Raw genomic sequence first — 20,652 nt, forward strand, 5'->3', positions numbered from 1 at the left:
ATGTACATATAAGAGAGTGATAATAAACAGGCCCAACAGTGGGTTATGACAATGGTAAAAATATCTATAGAAATGTATACATTCTGAAAAATACTAAAATAAGTTAAATAAACATTATTACGTGGTATTTATGAATCGTACATTTGTTTCAGAGTGTGTTTTATTGTGGTTGTAATATTATTGATTTTTTTGTTTTTTAGAAGGGTGTACTATCTAGGCTAATTTTTCATTGGAGATGGGGGGTTTTATTAAAAGAAAGTAAACTGGTACTAGACTGCATGTCATTCAGGATGTCACAATTACTTAATTTGGTCATTTTGCACACTCTTTTGTATTTGCACATTTTATACGCTATACTACATTTTACAGAACCACAACTAAAAGCAAAGTACATGAAGCAAAATGTCTTTTATCGCTGAGAGTGGCACTAACTGTGATCAAGTTAGAAACACCCACAACTTAAATCAACAGTGAAAAAGTGAAATAACAGAACCCTTATTTACGGGTATATACTGCTCTCCAGTGGACATTGTATCATTTGGCTTTTAAGAATGTGCGATTGTCTCGCGAGATTTGTACACACTTCTGCTCATTCCCGTTTCTATGATGGTTGTGGTTGTATGTATTATTAAGTCTTATTATGGTACCATCATCCCCTTGGTGTCTACCTTATACTGTTTTTTTCTTTTTTTCCATATACTGTTGATGATATACAGTGACGCGCAAAGTGACTCCCCATAGGAGGCCATTGCGCATGCGCGAGAATTCGCAGAATGACGGGCTCCATATTCGTAATTCAATAGTCTATACAATCTATCCACTTTTTGTTTCGTAATGTACTACTGTATGTTAAGGTAAGATCATCTCCTGTGTGATAAAATAACCTTATGTGACTTTACGGCTCTACACCATTCAGTCTAAAGCTCTGTGTCGTTTCTGAAAGGGTAACGTTAACCGCAATGAGACATTACGACCTTTGACACACTAAATAAGAGATGAACAAAGTAAACTTAGTTGTCATTCTATAACGTGATAATCTTTTATTTGGGCGTAAACGGGAGTAAAAGAGTTGTCTTCGTGTTAATCGTTAGTAGAAGTGTCAACGTAACATGGCAAATTGCGTAAAGTTACACGTACCATGCTTATGTCTTTTTAACCAGGTCTTTTAACAACAACGGGAAAAACTTCATACGGCTTGTTAAAGCATCAGTCTGTCAAAAACCACGATCATGTGATACGTCATCAAAGCTGTGCGCTGTATGCCACCGCACACATTGGCCTGTTTCAAGCAATTTGCTACGACCCCTAATGCACGTTCTACAAAGACACAGGACTCATCAAACAACATCACATCGCTACGTGAGCTCCACTGTGCGCAGAAAACCTATGCCAAGTGCCTTTCCTGTTATAGATGGAGGATTTCAGCCAGTTCACAAACACGTATATGAAGCAAATCTCAGGAACAGCCTGATATGTCAGCAAAAGTAAGCCTGATACAACATTGCAGTCATGCATTATAAGATTATCATATCGTAAAAACACAGAAGCCATGGAATGTTATTAATAATGTTGTCATATTGCATCAGGTACCTCGAACACAAGCAGAAGGTATTAAAAGGGGGTGGTGAAAATGCCATAGCTCGTCATACGCAGAGGAATCGAAAGGTCCTGGTAAGAGACAGACTGCGGATGCTGCTGGATGATGAAAATTATTTCGAGCTTTCTCCTTTCGCAGGAGTTGGTCTGCCCTATGGCGATATCCCATCAGCAGGCTGTCTCACAGGTACACGGTTACTTCTGTCTATCGCAAACTGTTAGCCAAAATGAGAAACACAGATTTTATGGACAAAAGTCCTTTGCATTTTCTGGGATTTATGCTTTATTTTAGGATACAGAGACTATGTTAGTTTCTTCATGTTGTATTAACATCCCAGAAGGAAATAGTTTATAATAAAGAAATAACTACACACATTTGAGCGAGAATGTAAATACCATACAGTGTATACATTTCATTTTAAAATATGTCTGGTTGCTGTCAATAACTGCTTTATTCTCGCAGGAATTGGTCAGATTAATGGACTATGGTGTGTGTTCATTGCAAATGATGCTACCGTGAAGGGAGGCACAGCATATCCTATCACTGTTAAAAAGCAACTCAGGGCTCAAGACGTGGCCATGCAGAATCGTCTCCCCTGCGTTTACGTGGTGGACAGCGGTGGTGCATTTCTACCTCTCCAGGTACTACCATATCTCATAATGGGACATTCAGTATTTCTCATTAAGATATTTTGATTTTTGAGCGATTGCATCTGGTCAACAGTCAGAGATTTTTCCTGATAAAAACCAAGGAGGCCGGACCTTTTACAATGAAGCGGTTATGTCAGCAATGAAGATTCCCCAGGTACCGCCACTATACACTTGCTGTTCTTAAGTGCCTCTCAAAAGTTATTTTTTAAATATTGAATAAAATGTAAGTGACAAGCGAGTTTTATTTTAAATGTGCACTCATTTCCCATTCAAAAGTTTAGTCCATAAAAAGGAATACTGCTGTATGTAACACTACTTACTTACTGTAATGTCGTAATAACCTGTAGGTGGCAGTAGTGTGTGGGTCGTGCACTGCTGGTGGTGCATATGTTCCAACTATGGCTGAGGAGGCGGTGATTGTCCATAGGATAGGAACAATATTTTTGGGTGGTCCACCCCTGGTGAAAGCTGCAACCGGGGAGGAAGTTTCTCCAGAAGATCTGGGAGGAGCCAGACTACACTCAGAGTATGCTGTTTATATAAAATATAAACAAACTTATTGATATTATTATACATAAATATTTTCTACATACTGCAAGGTATAGTATATGTAAACCTATGACCCCAACTGAACATGGTATTCCAAGCTACTCCCAATAATAATATTAAACTACTATGGTGCATGTCCAGAATAACATAGTAGTACTATGGTACCATGTCAACAGACATCGGTTGATGGTTGTGCTTAGCAGATGAAAACATTGAAAACGTTTTTATAAATAGTGTCTCATCTCTATATCTGAATCCTCAGAGTGAGCGGCTGTGTGGACCATTTTGCCACAGAGGAGAGTGAAGCATATGAGTATACCCGAAACATCATATCCACCTTAAACTATGAGCTTCCAGAGGAGAGCAGCATTCAGTCTGAGGAGCCCCTGCACAGCAGTGAGGATCTCCTGGGCCTTGCCCCCCGGAGTTACAATTACAGCATGGATGTCAGACTAGTAAGACATTTAGTCCCTACCATGGCAATATATACCGTCACAAAACACACAGAGGCAGGTGTTCATTTATTCATTTTCGTTCTCTGTTTAGATTGTGAGTCGACTGACCGATGGGAGTCGGTTTCAGGAGTTCAAGGCGCGTTATGGGACAACCCTTGTCACAGGCTTTGCCAGAATTGAAGGGTGATGTATCAAGACTAAGGATTTGAAATATTTTTCTGTTACCGAAAATGAGAAAAGTGTCAACATTCAGAGAGAAGATGTATAGAAAAAAATGTGCATGCTCTAAGTCACGTTATAAATGTAAAGAGCAAAAAAGACATTGGATGCAGGATTTGTATTTCCAATGTGCGGATGCCTGTCATTATTAATATGAAACACTTTCTGAACAAATTGAGATGATTTCCTACACTGTGCAGACAGTTTTGTAAGATTTTATTTTAATCAAACATGGTGCACTGAGAACAGTGGCTTGAAAATGTTAGCGAAAATTTGCCTTCATTCTGTTAGTGTCTGTTTCTGGTTCACCCAAATCAATTGAGGTCCTGTTTAGAAAAGTGAACGGAAGGAGATAAAACAGTTAATCCTTTTAACCTTAAAATCTGATTTGTTTGCTCTTGAATGCCTGACCAATCAGAATTGTGTTGTCTAAACAGGGTCTGAAATAGAAAAGAAGGAATCATTTTATTAACAGGAGTTCAGTTAGCTGGGTAAAGATGGAGCGCATTTCCTTAATATCTTTTATATGATCATACAAAAAGAGAGCCTATGGAAGCTGCTTTGTTCCTGTGGCAGCTGAACCTTCTTTCCTGAGTTTTTTGTTAATGTTAAGCTCCAACTCTCCGATAAATCTGTAATTCTGGGCTATAATTATAGGGTCACTATTGCTTTTGGTTAAACACAGGGTTAAGAGTGCACACACATAAGTTATTTCATTCTTAATTGTGTTTTTACATTTTTACTGTAACCAAAAATTCAAATTCTATCACCATTTACTCACCCTGGAGTTGTTCCTAATCTATTCTGTATTAATTTCTTTGTTTCTCGGCCACCATTGACTGCCATAGTAGGAAAAATGACAACGGTAGTCAAGAATGCCCCAGAACTGTTTGCTTTCCTACATTCTTCAAAATATCTTCTTTTGCGTTCAACAGAACAAAGAAATTTATAAAGAAAATTTTTCTACTATGGTAGTCAATGGTGGCCAAGAACTGTTTGATTACAAGCATTCTTCCAAATACATTTCTCTGTGTTCATCAGAACAAAGAAATTTGTACTGATTCAGAACAAGTTGAGGGTGAGTAAATGAAGACAGAATTTTCATTTGTGGATGAACTGTCCCTTTAACCGATCTTGAATAATCAGATTTAAAAGTGAATTTACTTAATTCATTTTCAGTCATCAGGTTGGAATTGTGGCAAATAATGGAGAACTGACATATGAAGCTTCCCTGAAAGGCAGTCATTTTGTCCAGCTATGTGACCAGAGAGACATCCCTCTGATTTTCCTGCAGAACACATCGCCAGCGCCTTCACACACCTTCTCACAAGCCAAGGTGCATCACAAGACATCATTAATGCATGTTTAATATAGATTTTCATTAATTGTGTTGAATATTCTTAAAGTGACCAAACAAAGATTAGAGTGTTCCTTGCATGTAAATCGTATAATGATTCTTCAAAGTTTTTTTATTAGATGTTATTTAATCACCAAAATTCTTTTTTGTTACTTGCTGTCTTTCTTCCATCCCACATTACATCACACTGAAGCTTTCTTTTGTACTGTTTCTTATAGGCAGAGTCCAACACTAACAGACTGAAAGCTCAGGGCTCCATGATGTCTGCTGTGGCATGTGCTTCTGTTCCCAAAATTACTGTGGTAATTGGAGGATGTCACGGAAGTGACAGCTATGCAATGGTCGGTTAGACACAACACCACAAATCTATAATTCTGAAATTACATTCCTTGTTTGATTTATTGAATAGTTTAGTAACCAAAAATGGTTTCCTTTTGGATGTTTAGTGCGGAAGGGCTTTTGATCCTAACTTCCTGTTCCTGTGGCCAAATGCAAAAGTGTCAATTTTGGCACCGGGCCACTCAGATGCATTGATGCAGACAGAAGAGGAAATCACTCAGATTAATGAGATGTAAGAGGTGACAATCTTACTAAAACATACAATGTAAGAGTAACTTGAAACTTTGCTATGAAATGAGCTAAGACTTGAATGAAATGAAGATTATTTGTGTTGATGTAAAGGTTGGAGGATGAGAGTTCAGCTTTCTTCTCTACTGGCAGACTGTGGGATGATGGAGTTATTCTACCTCAAGACACCAGACAGGTAAAAGAAAAGCATTTAAAAACAAAAGTGATACAATTTTTGTTTAAAGCTCTTTGACATAAAATGTTGATTTGTAGGTACACACAAGGCTATGCAGATTTCTTAAAATAGTTGCAGTACATATTGAGATTGAAAAAATATATATTTTAATTATTACTCTGTTCACTAGGTTTTAGGCAAGTGTTTGAAAATTATTAAACAACAGATGTATCAGTTGTCCAGAGAAAAGATGAGGACACCTTTTCTCCGACTGTAACTCCACCACTTCATCAGCCTCAGTGGACTTTATTAACTTGTTTAATTCGTTTTATGAAATTAGTACTAAATTGTCTTTTTATTACATTGGCTGTAATCACAAACGGTGCCAAATTATTACTTTCTGTATGGTTAAATAACTTGTGCATGTAGAATTTTGTTTATAAATAATGTGAATAAATGAATGTTAAGAAATAAGGTAGCTGTTTTGTCATTTATTTGTAGAAGGTTCATAAAAAAAAAGAAACACATTATCAAAAGCTGTACATTATTAGCATCTAGAGCCATATGCTGTAACTGGCCCATATAAAATGTCTTATACACTGGTTGACTTCAATTTAATATGTTCTGTTTATTTAAATACAAAGCTTTTCTGGTTCATTATGGTTTGTACAAGCCATGAAAGGTGATGGGTATGATGACATCAACCTCTGCACGAGCTATTTCTGTCAGATCAGCAGCATCGAGTATGAGGAGGAACGCCGGTCTCTGGACAACCCCTGGCTTCACCACAATACTCAGAAGAACACCTGAGAACAGCAATATAAATATTTATTTATGTAACAAGAATCTATGTATCTTGTTTAGGAACAGATAAGGAATACCGTCATCTTCATCTTCGGCATCAGGGCTTTCCACAAACAGAGGTTCAGATGGATAGGCGTCTGGCTCCTGCCATATCCACGTTTCTTTGCTTTTCACATTCAACTTGCAAATCTAGAATAGCAGGGAGACAAATAATGTATAATGGATGTCAAATGGAGCAAATGTTAAAGACGGAAAGTCACACTCACCCGGTCTGGAATGAAATGGTTTAGTCCAAGTCCATAAGCAAAGGTGTAATTTTTCCCACAGCATTTTTTGTAGTTGATCTGAGGAAATTCGAAGGCTGGAGCACAGAAACAACCCAAAAGAATTAAAACACTTTAAATCCTATTTGCGTTTATTTACTTTTGTTATTTTTGTTTTATTTATTTTTGTTAGATTAAACTTTTGAAGATAAGGATGAAATCAACATTCTTAAAAATGCAGCTAGGAAAAATTAAACGGATGAAATTAACATTCTGAAAAAAGCAGCTAAGAAAAGTTTGCTGTAAACATGAGTAAATGCTGACATATTTTTTGTTTCCTCTTCTTTTGTTTTCTTTAATAGTTTAGAATGACAGTTTATTCATAGACAGCAGTTCAAGGAGTTGGGTTTGGAAAAATGGGGTTGAACATTTACCCTGACGTGGTGCAGAAAAAAGAACCTCAGGTTCGAGCCAAACCGTTCCATCGCTGCACATGACCGCAGTGGCTGTGGTATACGGTAAAGATACCAGATTCTTCCCCTGCTCCTCCTACAAAACAAACAAAAACAATAAATACTATCACTTCAATTTCTCCTGACAAGATGTAGAAACATAACATCTCTTACCTTGTGAAGGTCCAAAGGAAGCACGTATCTCCGCACTTCTGGCTGTGGCGCTCTTAAAGCAGCCTTTTTGACTTCCTTCCAGTTTTGTTTTAGGTTTGCCAAATACAGATAATTATACACAAAATCAAACCTGTCAATCAAATAAAGTCGATCATGAATAAATAAATCACCAATTATATTCTTGAACCCTTAAAGGGACAGTTCACCCCAAAAAAAAAATTTCATCACTTACTCAGCATCATGTCATTCCAAGCCTGTATGACTTTCTTTTTTCTGCAGAACACAAAAGAAGATATTTTGAAGAAAGTTGGTAACCGAACAAATCTGGCCTGCATTGACTTGTATTGTATGGACACAAAACCACTGAGAAATTTCTCAAAATATCTTCTTTTGTTTCCCACAGAAAAAAAGTCATACAGGTTTTTTACAATATGCAGGTGAGTAAATGATCACAGAATTACATTTTTGGGTGAAATATCTACTTTGAGTTCTCTCTACTCATGTTGACTGTCAGAATCAAATTTGCAGTAATAATGATTGCTTTGTTTCTCCGTTTACTTATTGTGGAAGTCTTACCCCTTCCAAGTGCAAAGGTCCACAACAACAAACCCACGATCCTCAAAACAGTTAATGTGATGGAACACACTGAAAGCAGATGTTCTGAATTTGTGCTCGATGTATCCTCCAGGATTCTTGGTGGCTAAATGAAACCACGTCTGGGAACGGAACCAATTAAAGCAACAAACTTGCTTAAAGCATTTTTTCTTGTTTTTCTTTGCCTTTTTATGCACTATGAATCAACCATATAATAAAAGAGATTCAGTGGCAATAAACCTTGACTTACACCCATTTGGTCGTTTGACTCAAAGCAGTCCATATAATTTGTTCCTCTGATGCTCCAAGATGTCAAAAACTTCAACAGATTGATCTTCACTGGAGTCTCAACAAACACAAAGTAGTTGTCTGTCATGCCAAAGCTGCAGAAACAAATATATATATTTTTTAATTTAGTAAATACATTTAAAATATAGGTAACACTTTTTTGCATTTATTATCATTTAAAACCATTATGTGAACTATCCAATAAAAATATATTTTTCAGCGTTTGAAAGTCTTTGTTAATGTTATTAAATGCCAACATAATTATTTATGTTAGTTCTCTGTGCAATAACTAAGTGAACTAATGAATTAACATGAAATAAAATTACAAATTGTTGTAGAAGTATCGTTGTTAATGCATTTACTATAATGTTAATGCCTTATTGTAGTGTTACCAAAATATTTAAAAAATTGGTCATTTATAAAAAATTGCAACAAACCTGTGGACATAAGATGGTTTTAATCTCTCACTGCATGGAAACTGCAATAAAACCTCTGACTTTTCAATTGGATCTGATTGATCTAAAAAAAATCAATTCATACTGCCATTAAAAACTTCTTATATGTGATCCTTCTCATTTGTTTATGCAAAACAAAACAGTAAACTAACCGTCCTGTGCCGGAGGAATCTTGACTATGCTGTAAGCCAATGACATGTTCTTCCCAAAACAGTTTCCAATGTTATAAAGGGTACCATCTTGTTCGATATGTGGGTGTGCAGTCACTCCATTGACCGAGACATATTTGCAGAGGTCCACCTGTGGGCAAGCAGAGACAGTGAATGGATTTTTTTTCCAATGGATTTTATTTATTTATTTTAAGAGGCTGAACTCTGGACAACAAATCAAATCACAACCTTTTTAATTGTTTCCAATGTATCAGGATCAATTTTGGTTATGTAGTTGGTTTCCGTGCAGGCATAAAAATCTTCACCGATGGGATACACGTTGACAAGGCAGTTGTCTGTCACCTCGATGCCTTGAAAGTAAGTAAAAAACCTGAAAAGTAAACCGACTTAAATATTCACATTACTCTTTCAATATGTAATTTGATTCATTCCTAAAGAATTGACAGGAGAATACTTTACAAACCTAGAAAAGATGTTTTTACATGGATCTGGATAGGCAACGGTGCCAAACTCTGTGATCACAATTCTCTTCTCCGTCATGGCTCGCACATAAGCATCAGTTCTAATAAACCTGAACATGCATGCAAATATTAAAAGATTTCATTCTTTATTATATAAACCATTTGGTTTATGCTCCAACATAACTTATCTTGCTCCAGCATATGACCACAACCACAAACATCTACTAGAAGATCAGTACAATGGAATCCACCCAAAACATGACTCATATTAACTCCAAATGAAATATCCAAATAAGACTGCAAAACATTAGTCATTTATTCACGCATCATTGAACAATAAGCACAGTGAAACAGAGGACTTTACCTGCGATGATACGTCACACGTCCATCCTTTAGGTCAAACTTGTGCATGAGAGCCTGTCCATCAAAAAGGTGATGAAATGGTTCATCTACGATCTCAAATAGCCCAGGACCCAGACGGAGTAGACTGCCGGTCAGCCATGTAGGGATTTTGCCTGGAGAGAAAACACTTTACTAGCTTCCATATTAAAGACGCATAAACAGCCATAATAGAAACGTGCTTGTCCAACGGCATATGATTTTAAATAACAGTACTGAGAATGTGCATTGTGGAAATTGTTTAAAGGTCCAGTCAGTAAAATCTAGCGGCAAGATTGCGAATTGCAACCAACCGCTCACTCCACCCCTCCCTTTCGAAACACTAATAAGCGCCATCCTATGTCAGTGGGTGAATTTGCACGTTAACTCGGCTCATCGCCAGTGAAAATCGCTTGGGTATGAACGTCGAAAAACGTCTCGAAAACGCTGGCGATAAGCGCAGGCTATTATCGTCCCGGTGTGTACAAGTCTTTATTGTTTTAAAAGAAAATAAATATGACACTAAAACCGACAGTAGGCGTCGCCGGGTCTTTTTCAATTAATGAGGCCCCTCCTGTTGTGAGGCCATTTTCAAGTGAAACGCGAAACATAGCAAAGGCCGCTACATATCACGATATAAAAGTTCTACTTCAGTATACTATGATGTCACACGTCACGTGCTTGATAGCTGTGTGTGTGTGTGTGTGTGTGTGTGTGTGTGTGTGTGTGTGTGTGTGTGTGTGTGTGTGTGTGTGTGTGTGTGTGTGTGTGTGTGCGGAAGTAGTCTTGAGTAAAGAAAGCGGTTGCTTCCAAGTTGTCCTTCTGTGTGTTTGTTATTACAACTCACTTCATAAACCCTGAATAACTGTAATCAAATATCACACATCAGTTCAATTAAAAACATTCAAATGCATTGATGACATTATTGCAGTGTTCCTATTAAACAGACCTGAGACCTGTGCAGAAATGGGCTCAGCCAACTCCTCACATGTCTCAAATATTTTCTTATAGCCGCCAGCTGGGTGTTCAAGACTGAAATGGAAAACACATGTCAACATTTTCTTGTTTAATAAGCTGGACTGTATTAAAATTACACCGAGGCAGGGCATTTTGAAGCGTTCTGGTAAATCTGAAAAAACCTAAATAATACATTTAATAGGTAATACCATAATCTTAACGGAATTGGAAACAAGAAGTCTTTTTTTTTAAAGAAAAACCTAGAATGTTTATAGAAAATGCAACATTTGTGACTATTTACAACGACTAAGTTTCTTAACTTTACAAATGACCTAAACATAAATAGCTCTGAAATGTTCCATTACTCACTGGCTCGCCATTCTGGCTGCGCGTAGGAAATGAGAGAAAGAAAGTGAATTTCTGCGTATAAACCTGGTGATGTTCTCAGGCAAAGCCACAGAATGTCAGGACTCCTCCTCCAACCAATCAGAAGACTCTGGAACCCCTTTGTGTCCAGATCGCGAACATTTCCACAAATGTTTACTTTTCCGAAAAGACGGAGTCTCTTAATAACCAAAAATGAAGAACAAGTTTAGACAAAAAACACAAATGAACAAGAAAACATGTAATAATTATTTATAGAAACGAAACAAAAGAAGACAGAAGCCTATTGTCTTAAACCCAGCAATCCCAGCGTGAAAAGGCATTTCATTAATCACGTTTTCTTTATTTCTCTCAGGATTGCAGATGATTTGTATTCCAGGATCAGAACCACATATCATTCATAAAGGGAGACTAGTGTGATGTGAATACTGATGAAGGTTCATTCTGCATTTTGCTTCACAAATCAGACAAAACTGACACACTGCTGTTGAAATATTTAGATAGTTTAACTATTAAAAGTGCATTTAACAAACAAACTTTGATTTCAAAATGGTTTATTGCATAGAATAGGAACAGTACAAGTATCTGGGCTCATTCAATAAATTGATAAAACAACATAAAATGTGAATCAGCCTCACTTTTAAGTATCAAACCATTTGATGGTTACAAATATAAACTTTTAAACAGTACAGAAGCAGATGGCAAGATGATCAATCCACACCAAGTAAAGTAATGAACAGATTTTACTAACTAGAAAGAAAATATATACATAGATGACACAAAATTTGGCATACAAGATGACAAGATGAAAAAACTGTTCAAATTAGCCCATACTGGCTTTGTAAACAGGAAACCCCGTCACACAGAAAAACGTTATATTAACATTTCTTTATACTTCCAAGTATGAGTTAACTTGTTTTTCGAACCTGAAGACACACACATGGATGATGGCAAAAAAATAAAATAAAAAAACATAAAAAGACAAATTGTCTACCTTCATCTTGTTCAAAAGAAGCTCCATATTTAAAGCATATGAAAAGTATTTGCATAACATTTGCCATGGGTCTTCTGAGTTTTGAATCCACTGTGACACTATGAGTGACAACTCCCAATAACTTACAACAAGTCAAACACCTTAAATAAATAACATTAAAACTGACGGACAACTATGATAACGCAAAATACATTAAAAGTTACTCTGCAAAACCCACATGAGACTTCAGCTGAAGTTAAAGTTCAGATCAAACTGAAGTGATTTGAATTCAGTTTAAAAAAGAGATCTGAGCATCCCGCACCCACAACACCGGAACAGTCTCCCAGATATGAATATCATATGCACTTTAAGAGGCGCTCAGTTTCGAATACTGAAGGTTTTGGGTTTTTTGATGCTTAACAGCATTGGTGGCTTTATCTTTGGCTTATCTGCAAACAGCTGAGCTTCACTCTCCGTTGTGGGAAAACGACTCGAGTAGATGTCAGGATATTCCTTCTGAAACTAAGAGAACAAACAAAACGTTTGTTTGATTTTCTACTGTCATAAACTGAAACTTTCCACAAAAATGGTTTGAAAAGTTTTTTCAACCATTGCAAAATTACCAAGTACCACAGTTTGCTATTGTATTTTGGAGATGTACCATAGCACAACTTAGTTCTTTTGAAAATATGGAAATACTGCAAAAAAGGGGATAGTTCACCCAAAAATATAAATTCTGTCATCATTTAATCACCCTCAAAAGTAAAACCTGTATATACCTGTGACTCTTTTCTTCTGTGAAACACAAAGGAAGATATTTTGAGAAACTTCTCACAATATAAGTCAATGGGGACCAGTGTTGTTTGATTCTTAATGTTCTTCAAAATATCATCTTTTGTGTCCTGCACAAGAAAGAGTCATATACAGGTTTTGAACGACATGAGGTTGAGAAAAAGATTAACATTTTGTATTTTTGGGTGCATTATCCCTTTAATATGATGATGTGTGATGCATAGGACATTGAAAGGTTCCTGTAGCTTAAATAGAGGAACCAGCATCACCAAAATCATGGGTTAAATCCTCATGAACAGATAAAAAGTCACTTTGGAATAATACATCTACCAAATGTTCAAGTTTTTCACCTAATGTTGCACTTGTGTACATGGTTGAGTGACAATAAAGGGATTTGATTTGAAATATAAAACTGTAAAGAATAAAATAGTAAAAATACCAGTTTTAGCTTCTTTTTCTTCTCTTTCACAGACATGTTCTTGTCTTTGATGAGATTCTCCAATAGGTCAGCTAGAGCTGCCTGAGACACTGAGAGTTTCTGCTCCTCAAAAACGCGAGTGCTGATCTGCCTGCAGAATGAGTACGTCGGCATGGCAACAGCAGAGCCTGAGCATGTGGTCTGAGATCAAGAATGCATGCAAATCAATGTTAGGGGGATAAACTGTCTCAAACAAAATATAACACGGAAGACCAACTTCAATAAACAGTCAGATAATTTGTGACAGTGGTGGGCCATGAGGACTCACCAGTGATTTCAGATAGCTGATGTGATCTTCCACAGCATTGCGTAGGTACAGGGGCACCTGCATGATGTCCTGATGGTGATCCATGAGGAACGATAAAAGCCTCGTAGCCAAAAGCTCGTCCAGATCATCCACCTCCTCGCAACTCAACACGCATCTCGAGAACGTCTGCACCAGCTGTACACACACACACGAACATATTCCACATTACGTTGAGTATAAACTACTGTATATGAACTAGCAAGGCAATAATTCGGAAAAATGAACACAGCAACATGTTCCATGGACGAGCTCAAAATCTGTTCTTCTTTATCAACATCCTGCAGTTAAAGTTAAGGTACTAAAGCTGTAAAGTTAGCGGGGCTCTTCCTGACCAGAGTGCGGGTTCCGATGACGTCATGCAGTCGTGGCATGTCCACGTTCTGACTCATGCGCGAGATCATTCGCAGGAGTAGCTGCAGCTTCCGGCGACTGGCAGGTGGCAGGAGTAACGTACAGAGCTGAAGGGCCTCGACAGCGACGCGCTCCAAAGATGGCTGCAGCAGACCTGGAATGATGCGAAGTGTCCCACACGTAAACCACAGACATCGATCAAAACGCAAAAAACAAACACACCAGAGAATAAACTGAGGACTACAGCCTTAAAGGAACAGTTCGTACCAAAGTAAAGTCTGTCATGTTTGTCCAAACTTGGATATGTCTCTGAAGGCCTAAAAGGGATAGTTCACCCAAAAATGAAAATTCTGTCATCCTTTATTCATTCTCATGTCATTTAAAAGCTGCATGACTTACTTTCTTCCGCAGAACACAAAAGAAGATATTTTAAAGAACATTGGTAACGAAACAACATTGGACCCCATAGACGTCCATTGTATGGACACTAAACCACCAAGACATTTCTCAAAGTATCTTTTTTTGTGTTACACAGAAGAAAAAGTCACATATAGGTTTTGAATGACATAAGGGTGAATAAATGAATAGAATTTTTATTTTTGGGTGAAGTAGAAAAACAGGCTTGGTACAACCTACAGTGAGAAAATGAATTCATTTTTATTTTGGGTGAACCATTCCTTTAAATAAAATCAAACTAAACAGCACGTTTTCAGCATCTATGCAGGTCACTACTGAAAGTCTAGCAACACTTTAAAGGCAACTACAAAGCTAAGATTCTGAAAAAAAACTACTATAAAGTATATATTTTTCATACATTACAAATGTATGCATCACTTGTTAATTGGAAAGAGCACCATAGAGAAAAGCCACCCAATAACGTACTGTTAGGTATAAAGTGGGACCCTAATTCTTGTTTCAGAAATGAGCTCGGTTGCGTTAAATCCAAAGAACAGCGTAGCTTTCATTAGTATTAGGAATTACAATCAATGTTAGTTTTGCAGCCACGACATACACATGCTCAAGCACACAAAAATCACATCCTAAAGATTCTATGTTTTTTACACACTCATGCTCTCATGGTCTTACTTTGCTCAGGACTCAAGCGGCGTGCTAAAGGAACCAAAGGAGGCCAAGCGGGTGCAGGTTTGCTTAGGTCCAAAGAGCTCTGACAGCGTCTGCTAATGGTCGGACCCGTTCTAACATCCATGCAGCTTCCATGCAAACTCACAGGCCAACCGGGAGCTCTGAGGTCAATGCTAGAGGAACAGTCTGGTCTCATTGTAATTTCAGCCACAGGAGCGTGGATGCTAAAACTGCTAGCAGACATTTCGGTGTTCTCCTCTATGTCAAGCAAATTACCGATGCTCCTGGGCCGGGCCCTGGCGGGTCTCTGGTTGGTTCGACGGAAGTCTGAAGGTAGCCGGAAGCTTGCATTGTTGCTGTTAATATTTTGGAACTTTGGATCAGTCTCACCCGGACAAGAGCTTGCGGAAACTGCAGATCCCTCATGATCAAATTGAGAATTTGTTTGGGGGATCGATTTATCACTGCCGGAGAAATGTAAACTTTCCGATGACCTGAACAGTTTGTTTTTGGTAAAAGAATCCACAGAGTTATCTACAATTCCCTCCATAGAACAACTTCTGGAACGCAGCCGGCCGACTGGAGCTTCTAGATAACCGCCTTCTAGCCGGTCTCCGGCACTGGCTCTTCTATCTCTAAATATGGGCTGCTGTGCTCTATGTCTTTCAAACTCAGTCTCCGCTTTAGAACTGAAAACTTCCTTCATAGGGGATTCGACTTCATCACAGACTTCCTTTCTTAATAAGCTCATCAGTAAACATTCAGTTGATTTGAACAGATTGGCAGCGTTCAGATGCGGGGCTTTGGTTGGCTGCGGGTAGGTCGGTTCCTCCTGGTTTTTACGCTTCCCGCATTGAACTTTAGGAGCCTTGATGTAGCCACACATAACTAGCAAAGGACCAGACAACAGAACATGAACAACAAAAAAGGCAGGCAAGAACACTTAAGAACAAAGGAAGAAATTTAAAACAAAGCAGACACGGTTAGTTTCAAAGATTGTTTGACAACACAAAAACAATGAAGTCAGTAGAAACTGTGTGACTCAATGTTTGTTCTGTCATTTAGACACACAAAGTATTTAGACACACATCCCACCATTTTCATCCCTGAAACCAATGTTTAAAGAGACAGTGCACCCAAAAATGAAAGTTCTGTCATCATTTACACAACTTTATGTTGTTCCAACAATATGAAGACAAGTAGATAATGATAGAATTTACACATTTGGGTATACCATGAGTGTACTTAAAATTAAATTTGTGTTTATATTCAAAGTATGCTTACGTAAAACGCACAAAATGGAACCAAATATTCAAGGCAAACATGTTTGTGGTTCTCATGAGACTGAAACAAACAACTGTCTTTAGCAGAGAAACAATAAAACGTCTACATACCCAGGATGTTGACAAACAGTTCATAATACTGAAAAGTAAGCAGGGGCTGAGAGAGACTGTAGAAATAGTCGGAGACCGTTTTAAACACATCCCGCTCAAAGCCCGGGTACGATGGTTGGTTTGAGTCATACTTTGGCCCTTTGTTTAAAAAAGAGCAAAGCATTATTACAAAACCATTTTCCAACCTATTTATTCATTTCATATTTTAAAAATGAAGCAAATCACCACAGAAGAAGATTGGAATTAAACGTGCTGCATAACTTACAGTTTGCAAGACATTTCATGGCAGACAAAACCCAGTGTGGCAAATCCTCTATTTAGGGGGAAATAAGAAAAAGGATAAAGATGTGACATTGGCTATCAATTTTTTCAGAATCCTTGGGATGAGACATATATTTGGCCTACCTGTCTTGTCCTCCAAGGAAACAACTCCGTGTTTATTCACTTTGGTCATATTATACACAATGAACTGAGGATTGACTTGGGCTGGATCCAAAACATCATCAAGACACCATGATCCCAACAGCTTCTGCAAACTGACGTATCAAAAATGAGCAGATTCACGGAGGACATCACACACACAATTGAGAAAATGTGTAAAGGCGATGGAAAATCTAGAAAGACTCTTAAAAGGAAATTCAACTGATAGCTAAAGTCGCTAAACTGCCTTTTTGTGTTTTGTGTTTGTTCTACCCTCACAATTTAACCAGTTCATTACTCATTATCTGGATCTGAAGTGCCAAAACTAAGAGCTCATAAAACCAAAGTAATCACAATAAGCAGTATGCTTTTGTTTAAAATATATCAATAAAAAAATGGTGTTAACATGTTTTGGAAGCACCATGAAAACACCATTGTATTATCAGACACCGTAATATAGAACTGCCATAGTACTTTTTGTAAGGGACTTCAGGAAGAGATCGGGATGTTATGATGGTGTAAAGCCGGGCACCTCTATACAAACTATGCAAAAACAACGACAGATGGTGGGTGGTGGGAAACTTACTGCGTAAGCGTTACATTCTTCCAAATCACTTGAATGTCGTCCTCTGTGAGCTCCCTACAGCACCCGGTCTCACTGGAGGCAGATTCCACAGGAGAGTCTTGTATTTCTGGATCCACATTTTCCTGTGTAAAATAACGTGGTCACATTACCTATCTCAAACAACCCATTTAAACTTTTACATTAACAATCAGTGAAAAAAGTACCGAAATGTCTTTGTCAAACTTCTTCGAGGTTCTGAATTTAAAGAAACCCTCCCTGTCCATCACTGATATGCTCTTTTTCCTCTTAACAGGGGAGCAGTTGGGAATAGGCTTCAGTGGAGATGTTGATGGAAATCTAAAACACAGATAACAAATATTACTTCTCCCTGAACTTTCAATGAATACATTTTAAACATTCTTAAAACATCCACAGTGTAACACCTGTACAGCTGGCTGTTGTCCTCCAGATCTTCCATTCCCCATCGACCTTTCACATCCTCAATAACATGGTTCTTGAAAAACTTTTTCAGCAGCTGGACAGTCTGCTGTCTGGTGACCTCAGGTCCAAAATTGCTGTTGTTCTTCAGGAGCTCATGTAGCCAGTCCACAGCTGCTGACGCACTGAAGCAGTTCACATAAACTCGGAAGTGCTGCCTGTGTTTCTTCAAGGGCATCCCTGCCCGGAACAACTTAGTCACTTCATTCCACTGGAAGACACACAAATAATGCCAGGTGAGGATTAGTGCATATTCTTCATAGAAAAATATTTGTCTGTATAATTATTTATTTTTATGAACTGTGTTATAAATAAATATACACACATCAAAAACTACACATGTCATTAATCCTGTAAACTAATGTAATACATAGGCATAATAAATAGGAGAGACTCACCAGTTTAGTGGCCCTGTATGGACCTGGGGTGACGATGTGAGAACTCATTGAAAGGTTTACGAATGTATCCAACAACTATACGGCTACTTTCATAATACATACGCCAAAATCCGAGGTTACTTTTGATCGTTGAATGCCATTCGTAAGACCGTTTAATCAGTGCTACATATAACAAAACATAAATCGCTAAACATTAGCTTGCTACTGGCTGTGTAAACACATTCGATCCAAACACCCGTTTGAAATTACAACGCAAAGCCTCGGAAGCATGTGATTGGATCGTTTGTTTTGTCACATGATTGATAACACGACAGCCATTGGCTGCTCATGGTGACAGAATAGAATATCAAAATAACGGTCTGCGTAGTGCTTTACTCTCTTTAGATTTTATTTAGATTTATTTTATTTTATTGTTTTATTTTACCTACTGTTATTTTTGTTTATTTCAAGTACCAATAGCTGTACTTGTAATTCTGAAAAGACTACAATTCCCACACAACATTACACACACAAGATAAGAGTTTCATTTCCGCCTTTATTACCGAATCCGGGCAACAGTTAACTTATCGATTTTTTACTGCTCGGCAAATATTAAACGGTTTATCTGGTGGGTTATCGCATTTTCCGGTTCATCACATTGAAAAACATTAAACATACACAAAGTAATGATAATATGATTTTAATTCATTGTTAGTTGAACACGAGTCGTTAGAAAGCGATGTGTTGCTAGCTTATTGCTGTCGTCAATGCTTCTTATCAGGCTTGGCTAGAGAATGTAACTGATTTATCGTAGTTTAAATAACGTTAGATAAGTCATAAAAAGTATAATAATGGTAAAGTTACATAACGAAGGAGGAAAAATGTTAAACCAGACAAAACGATATCTGAATGGTTGTTTGCAAACTAGCTAACTAGAATTGCGATGATTAATGTTTATTGGTTATTGTATATGTATATGTAACTTACCGTGTAATCATTAAAAATGGTTTGAGTAAATGTTATTAAATGTGATTGTTTATATAAAGACCAAAAATCTAAACAAACTAAGTCATAGCTTTCTGGACAGTTGTTAAACTCATCTTTTCTAAAATTAAGATTCTCAAGGTTTTTTCTTAAAAGTAACTTACCTACGTCCTGTGCAGTAAGTTGGTTCTGTTTGATGATGTTTTGTCACAAATCTCTGTTTTTCCTTTTTAGCATCCAGTGCTGAAGACAGAGTCAGAAGACCATGATTGATATCAAAGCATGGGCAGAATATGTGGTGGAGTGGGCTGCCAAAGATCCATATGGTTTTCTCACCACGGTTATCCTGGCATTGACCCCTCTGTTTATAGCCAGTGCCCTGTTGTCCTGGAAACTGGCCAAGATGATAGAGGCCAAGGACCGTGAGCAGAAGAAGAAACAGAAACGGCAAGAGAACATCGCAAAAGCCAAGAGAGCCAAGAAAGATTGAGCTGGAAACTGCAGTGTAGAGGGTTCAAATTAATAGCCCAATCTCCAGACACACAGCTCCTGTATCAACTCTTGTAATGCAGGACATTTAAATGGGATCCGGAGCAAGACTGGAGGTCTTTCTGAAGGGCTGTTTAATTTATCTCAGTGGCAGGACTGCAGTACTTTTATAGAATATGATCAATGCAGCGAAAAACGCTCTGCATAACTTCACAGTACTCTGCATTCCATTTTTACTGTTTTTTTTGCCGTCTCAATGTTAACTCCACAAAATAATTAAATTATCTTTTTACATAATAAAAAAACTGTGATTTTTGTCTCAAAATTGTCTGTGTGAATATTGCAGTATTTTTAAATCTTTTACCAAATAATATAAGATTAATTGCAAGAAAAACTGTAATGCTGTATGCAAAGCACTCTTTAATTTACCCTCTTCATAAATAAACTGCAAACATATACCACCTTTTTCAAACTAGTCTCTACTATACAAAACCTGAAGCAGAATGCTGAAGCAGACCAACAAAAGTAGGGATGCACCGAATGTTCGGCCACCGAAAATAGCAAAAACCGCAAGTTCGGTGTTCGGCCGAATGTGTGAAATGGCCGAATAAATTTTACCGAACATGCCTCGTGATACGATCAAGCAGCACCAGCGCAGAGAGAGAGAGAGACGCGTGCGTTTTATTACTGCCGCAAATATTTCGGCAGTGTGAGTGTGGAGCATTTTAAAGTGTCAGAGAAAGACACAGCACGGGACTTGCCGCACGGAAGTAAATTTCCGAATGAAAGCGTCTTTACCGGTCGGTAACTTTACTTCAGACGGAAGCGGGCTGTCTGACAGTAGCCCCGCCACTCGCGACATCCTTTGACATCATACAGTGGTCGCGTGCGCACAGTTCCCTGAACTAAACAACTTGTCAAAGTATGTTCTGTGCACCTTCTGAGAGAACAGTCATCTTTTGTGGGCGGAGTTTGGAGGAGAGACGTGAACT

General features: G+C 37.8%; 4 protein-coding genes across 8 annotated transcripts; 2 read left to right on the forward strand and 2 right to left on the reverse strand.

Annotated features, from left to right (window-relative positions):
• The first annotated feature begins 616 nt into the window (after positions 1-616).
• Positions 617-6,011, forward strand: si:ch211-198n5.11 (methylcrotonoyl-coenzyme A carboxylase 2). 2 transcript variants are annotated; one of them, XR_008964657.1, is made up of 13 exons: positions 617-854; positions 1,161-1,484; positions 1,587-1,783; positions 2,060-2,238; positions 2,321-2,401; positions 2,595-2,773; positions 3,059-3,251; positions 3,343-3,434; positions 4,650-4,806; positions 5,046-5,168; positions 5,274-5,405; positions 5,509-5,590; positions 5,760-5,778. XR_008964657.1 is itself a non-coding variant. In XM_057356226.1 (13 exons), exons 1-13 carry the CDS (start codon positions 835-837, stop codon positions 5,844-5,846), a joined length of 1,839 nt encoding a protein of 612 aa, XP_057212209.1. In that variant the 5' UTR covers positions 620-834; the 3' UTR covers positions 5,847-6,011. The 2 variants fall into 2 exon arrangements, 1 of the variants encoding a protein (XP_057212209.1); XM_057356226.1 differs by having other exon boundaries at positions 620-854; positions 5,274-5,398; positions 5,760-6,011.
• Positions 6,012-6,045: 34 nt separating this feature from the next.
• Positions 6,046-11,057, reverse strand: LOC130567812 (retinal Mueller cells isomerohydrolase). Its single transcript, XM_057356227.1, has 14 exons — positions 10,935-11,057; positions 10,558-10,640; positions 9,595-9,745; positions 9,233-9,340; positions 8,998-9,139; positions 8,752-8,899; positions 8,582-8,663; positions 8,107-8,239; positions 7,839-7,978; positions 7,263-7,392; positions 7,071-7,185; positions 6,640-6,734; positions 6,451-6,562; positions 6,046-6,375 (listed from the first exon to the last, which is right to left on the reverse strand). The coding sequence occupies exons 1-14, from the start codon at positions 10,943-10,945 to the stop codon at positions 6,227-6,229; spliced, it is 1,599 nt and encodes a 532-aa protein (XP_057212210.1). The 5' UTR covers positions 10,946-11,057; the 3' UTR covers positions 6,046-6,226.
• Positions 11,058-11,486: 429 nt separating this feature from the next.
• depdc1a (DEP domain containing 1a) lies at positions 11,487-19,443 on the reverse strand. Of its 3 annotated transcripts, none has more exons than XM_057356224.1 (12): positions 19,336-19,443; positions 17,756-18,021; positions 17,537-17,669; positions 17,334-17,455; positions 16,733-16,863; positions 16,593-16,640; positions 16,328-16,465; positions 14,937-15,821; positions 13,832-14,004; positions 13,461-13,634; positions 13,154-13,333; positions 11,487-12,444 (listed from the first exon to the last, which is right to left on the reverse strand). In XM_057356224.1, exons 2-12 carry the CDS (start codon positions 17,986-17,988, stop codon positions 12,301-12,303), a joined length of 2,361 nt encoding a protein of 786 aa, XP_057212207.1. In that variant the 5' UTR covers positions 17,989-18,021; positions 19,336-19,443; the 3' UTR covers positions 11,487-12,300. The 3 variants fall into 3 exon arrangements, with proteins under 3 accessions (XP_057212207.1, XP_057212206.1, XP_057212208.1); XM_057356223.1 differs by lacking the exon at positions 19,336-19,443 and adding an exon at positions 18,209-18,610; XM_057356225.1 differs by lacking the exons at positions 14,937-15,821; positions 19,336-19,443 and adding an exon at positions 18,209-18,610.
• On the forward strand, positions 18,719-19,955 carry smim15 (small integral membrane protein 15). 2 transcript variants are annotated; one of them, XM_057356232.1, is made up of 2 exons: positions 18,719-18,815; positions 19,406-19,952. In XM_057356232.1, exon 2 carries the CDS (start codon positions 19,437-19,439, stop codon positions 19,659-19,661), a length of 225 nt encoding a protein of 74 aa, XP_057212215.1. In that variant the 5' UTR covers positions 18,719-18,815; positions 19,406-19,436; the 3' UTR covers positions 19,662-19,952. The 2 variants fall into 2 exon arrangements, with proteins under 2 accessions (XP_057212215.1, XP_057212216.1); XM_057356233.1 differs by having other exon boundaries at positions 18,756-18,870; positions 19,406-19,955.
• Positions 19,956-20,652: the final 697 nt, after the last annotated feature.

Source organism: Triplophysa rosa, linkage group LG17, assembly GCF_024868665.1.
Source record: "Triplophysa rosa linkage group LG17, Trosa_1v2, whole genome shotgun sequence".
Taxonomy (NCBI): domain Eukaryota; kingdom Metazoa; phylum Chordata; class Actinopteri; order Cypriniformes; family Nemacheilidae; genus Triplophysa; species Triplophysa rosa.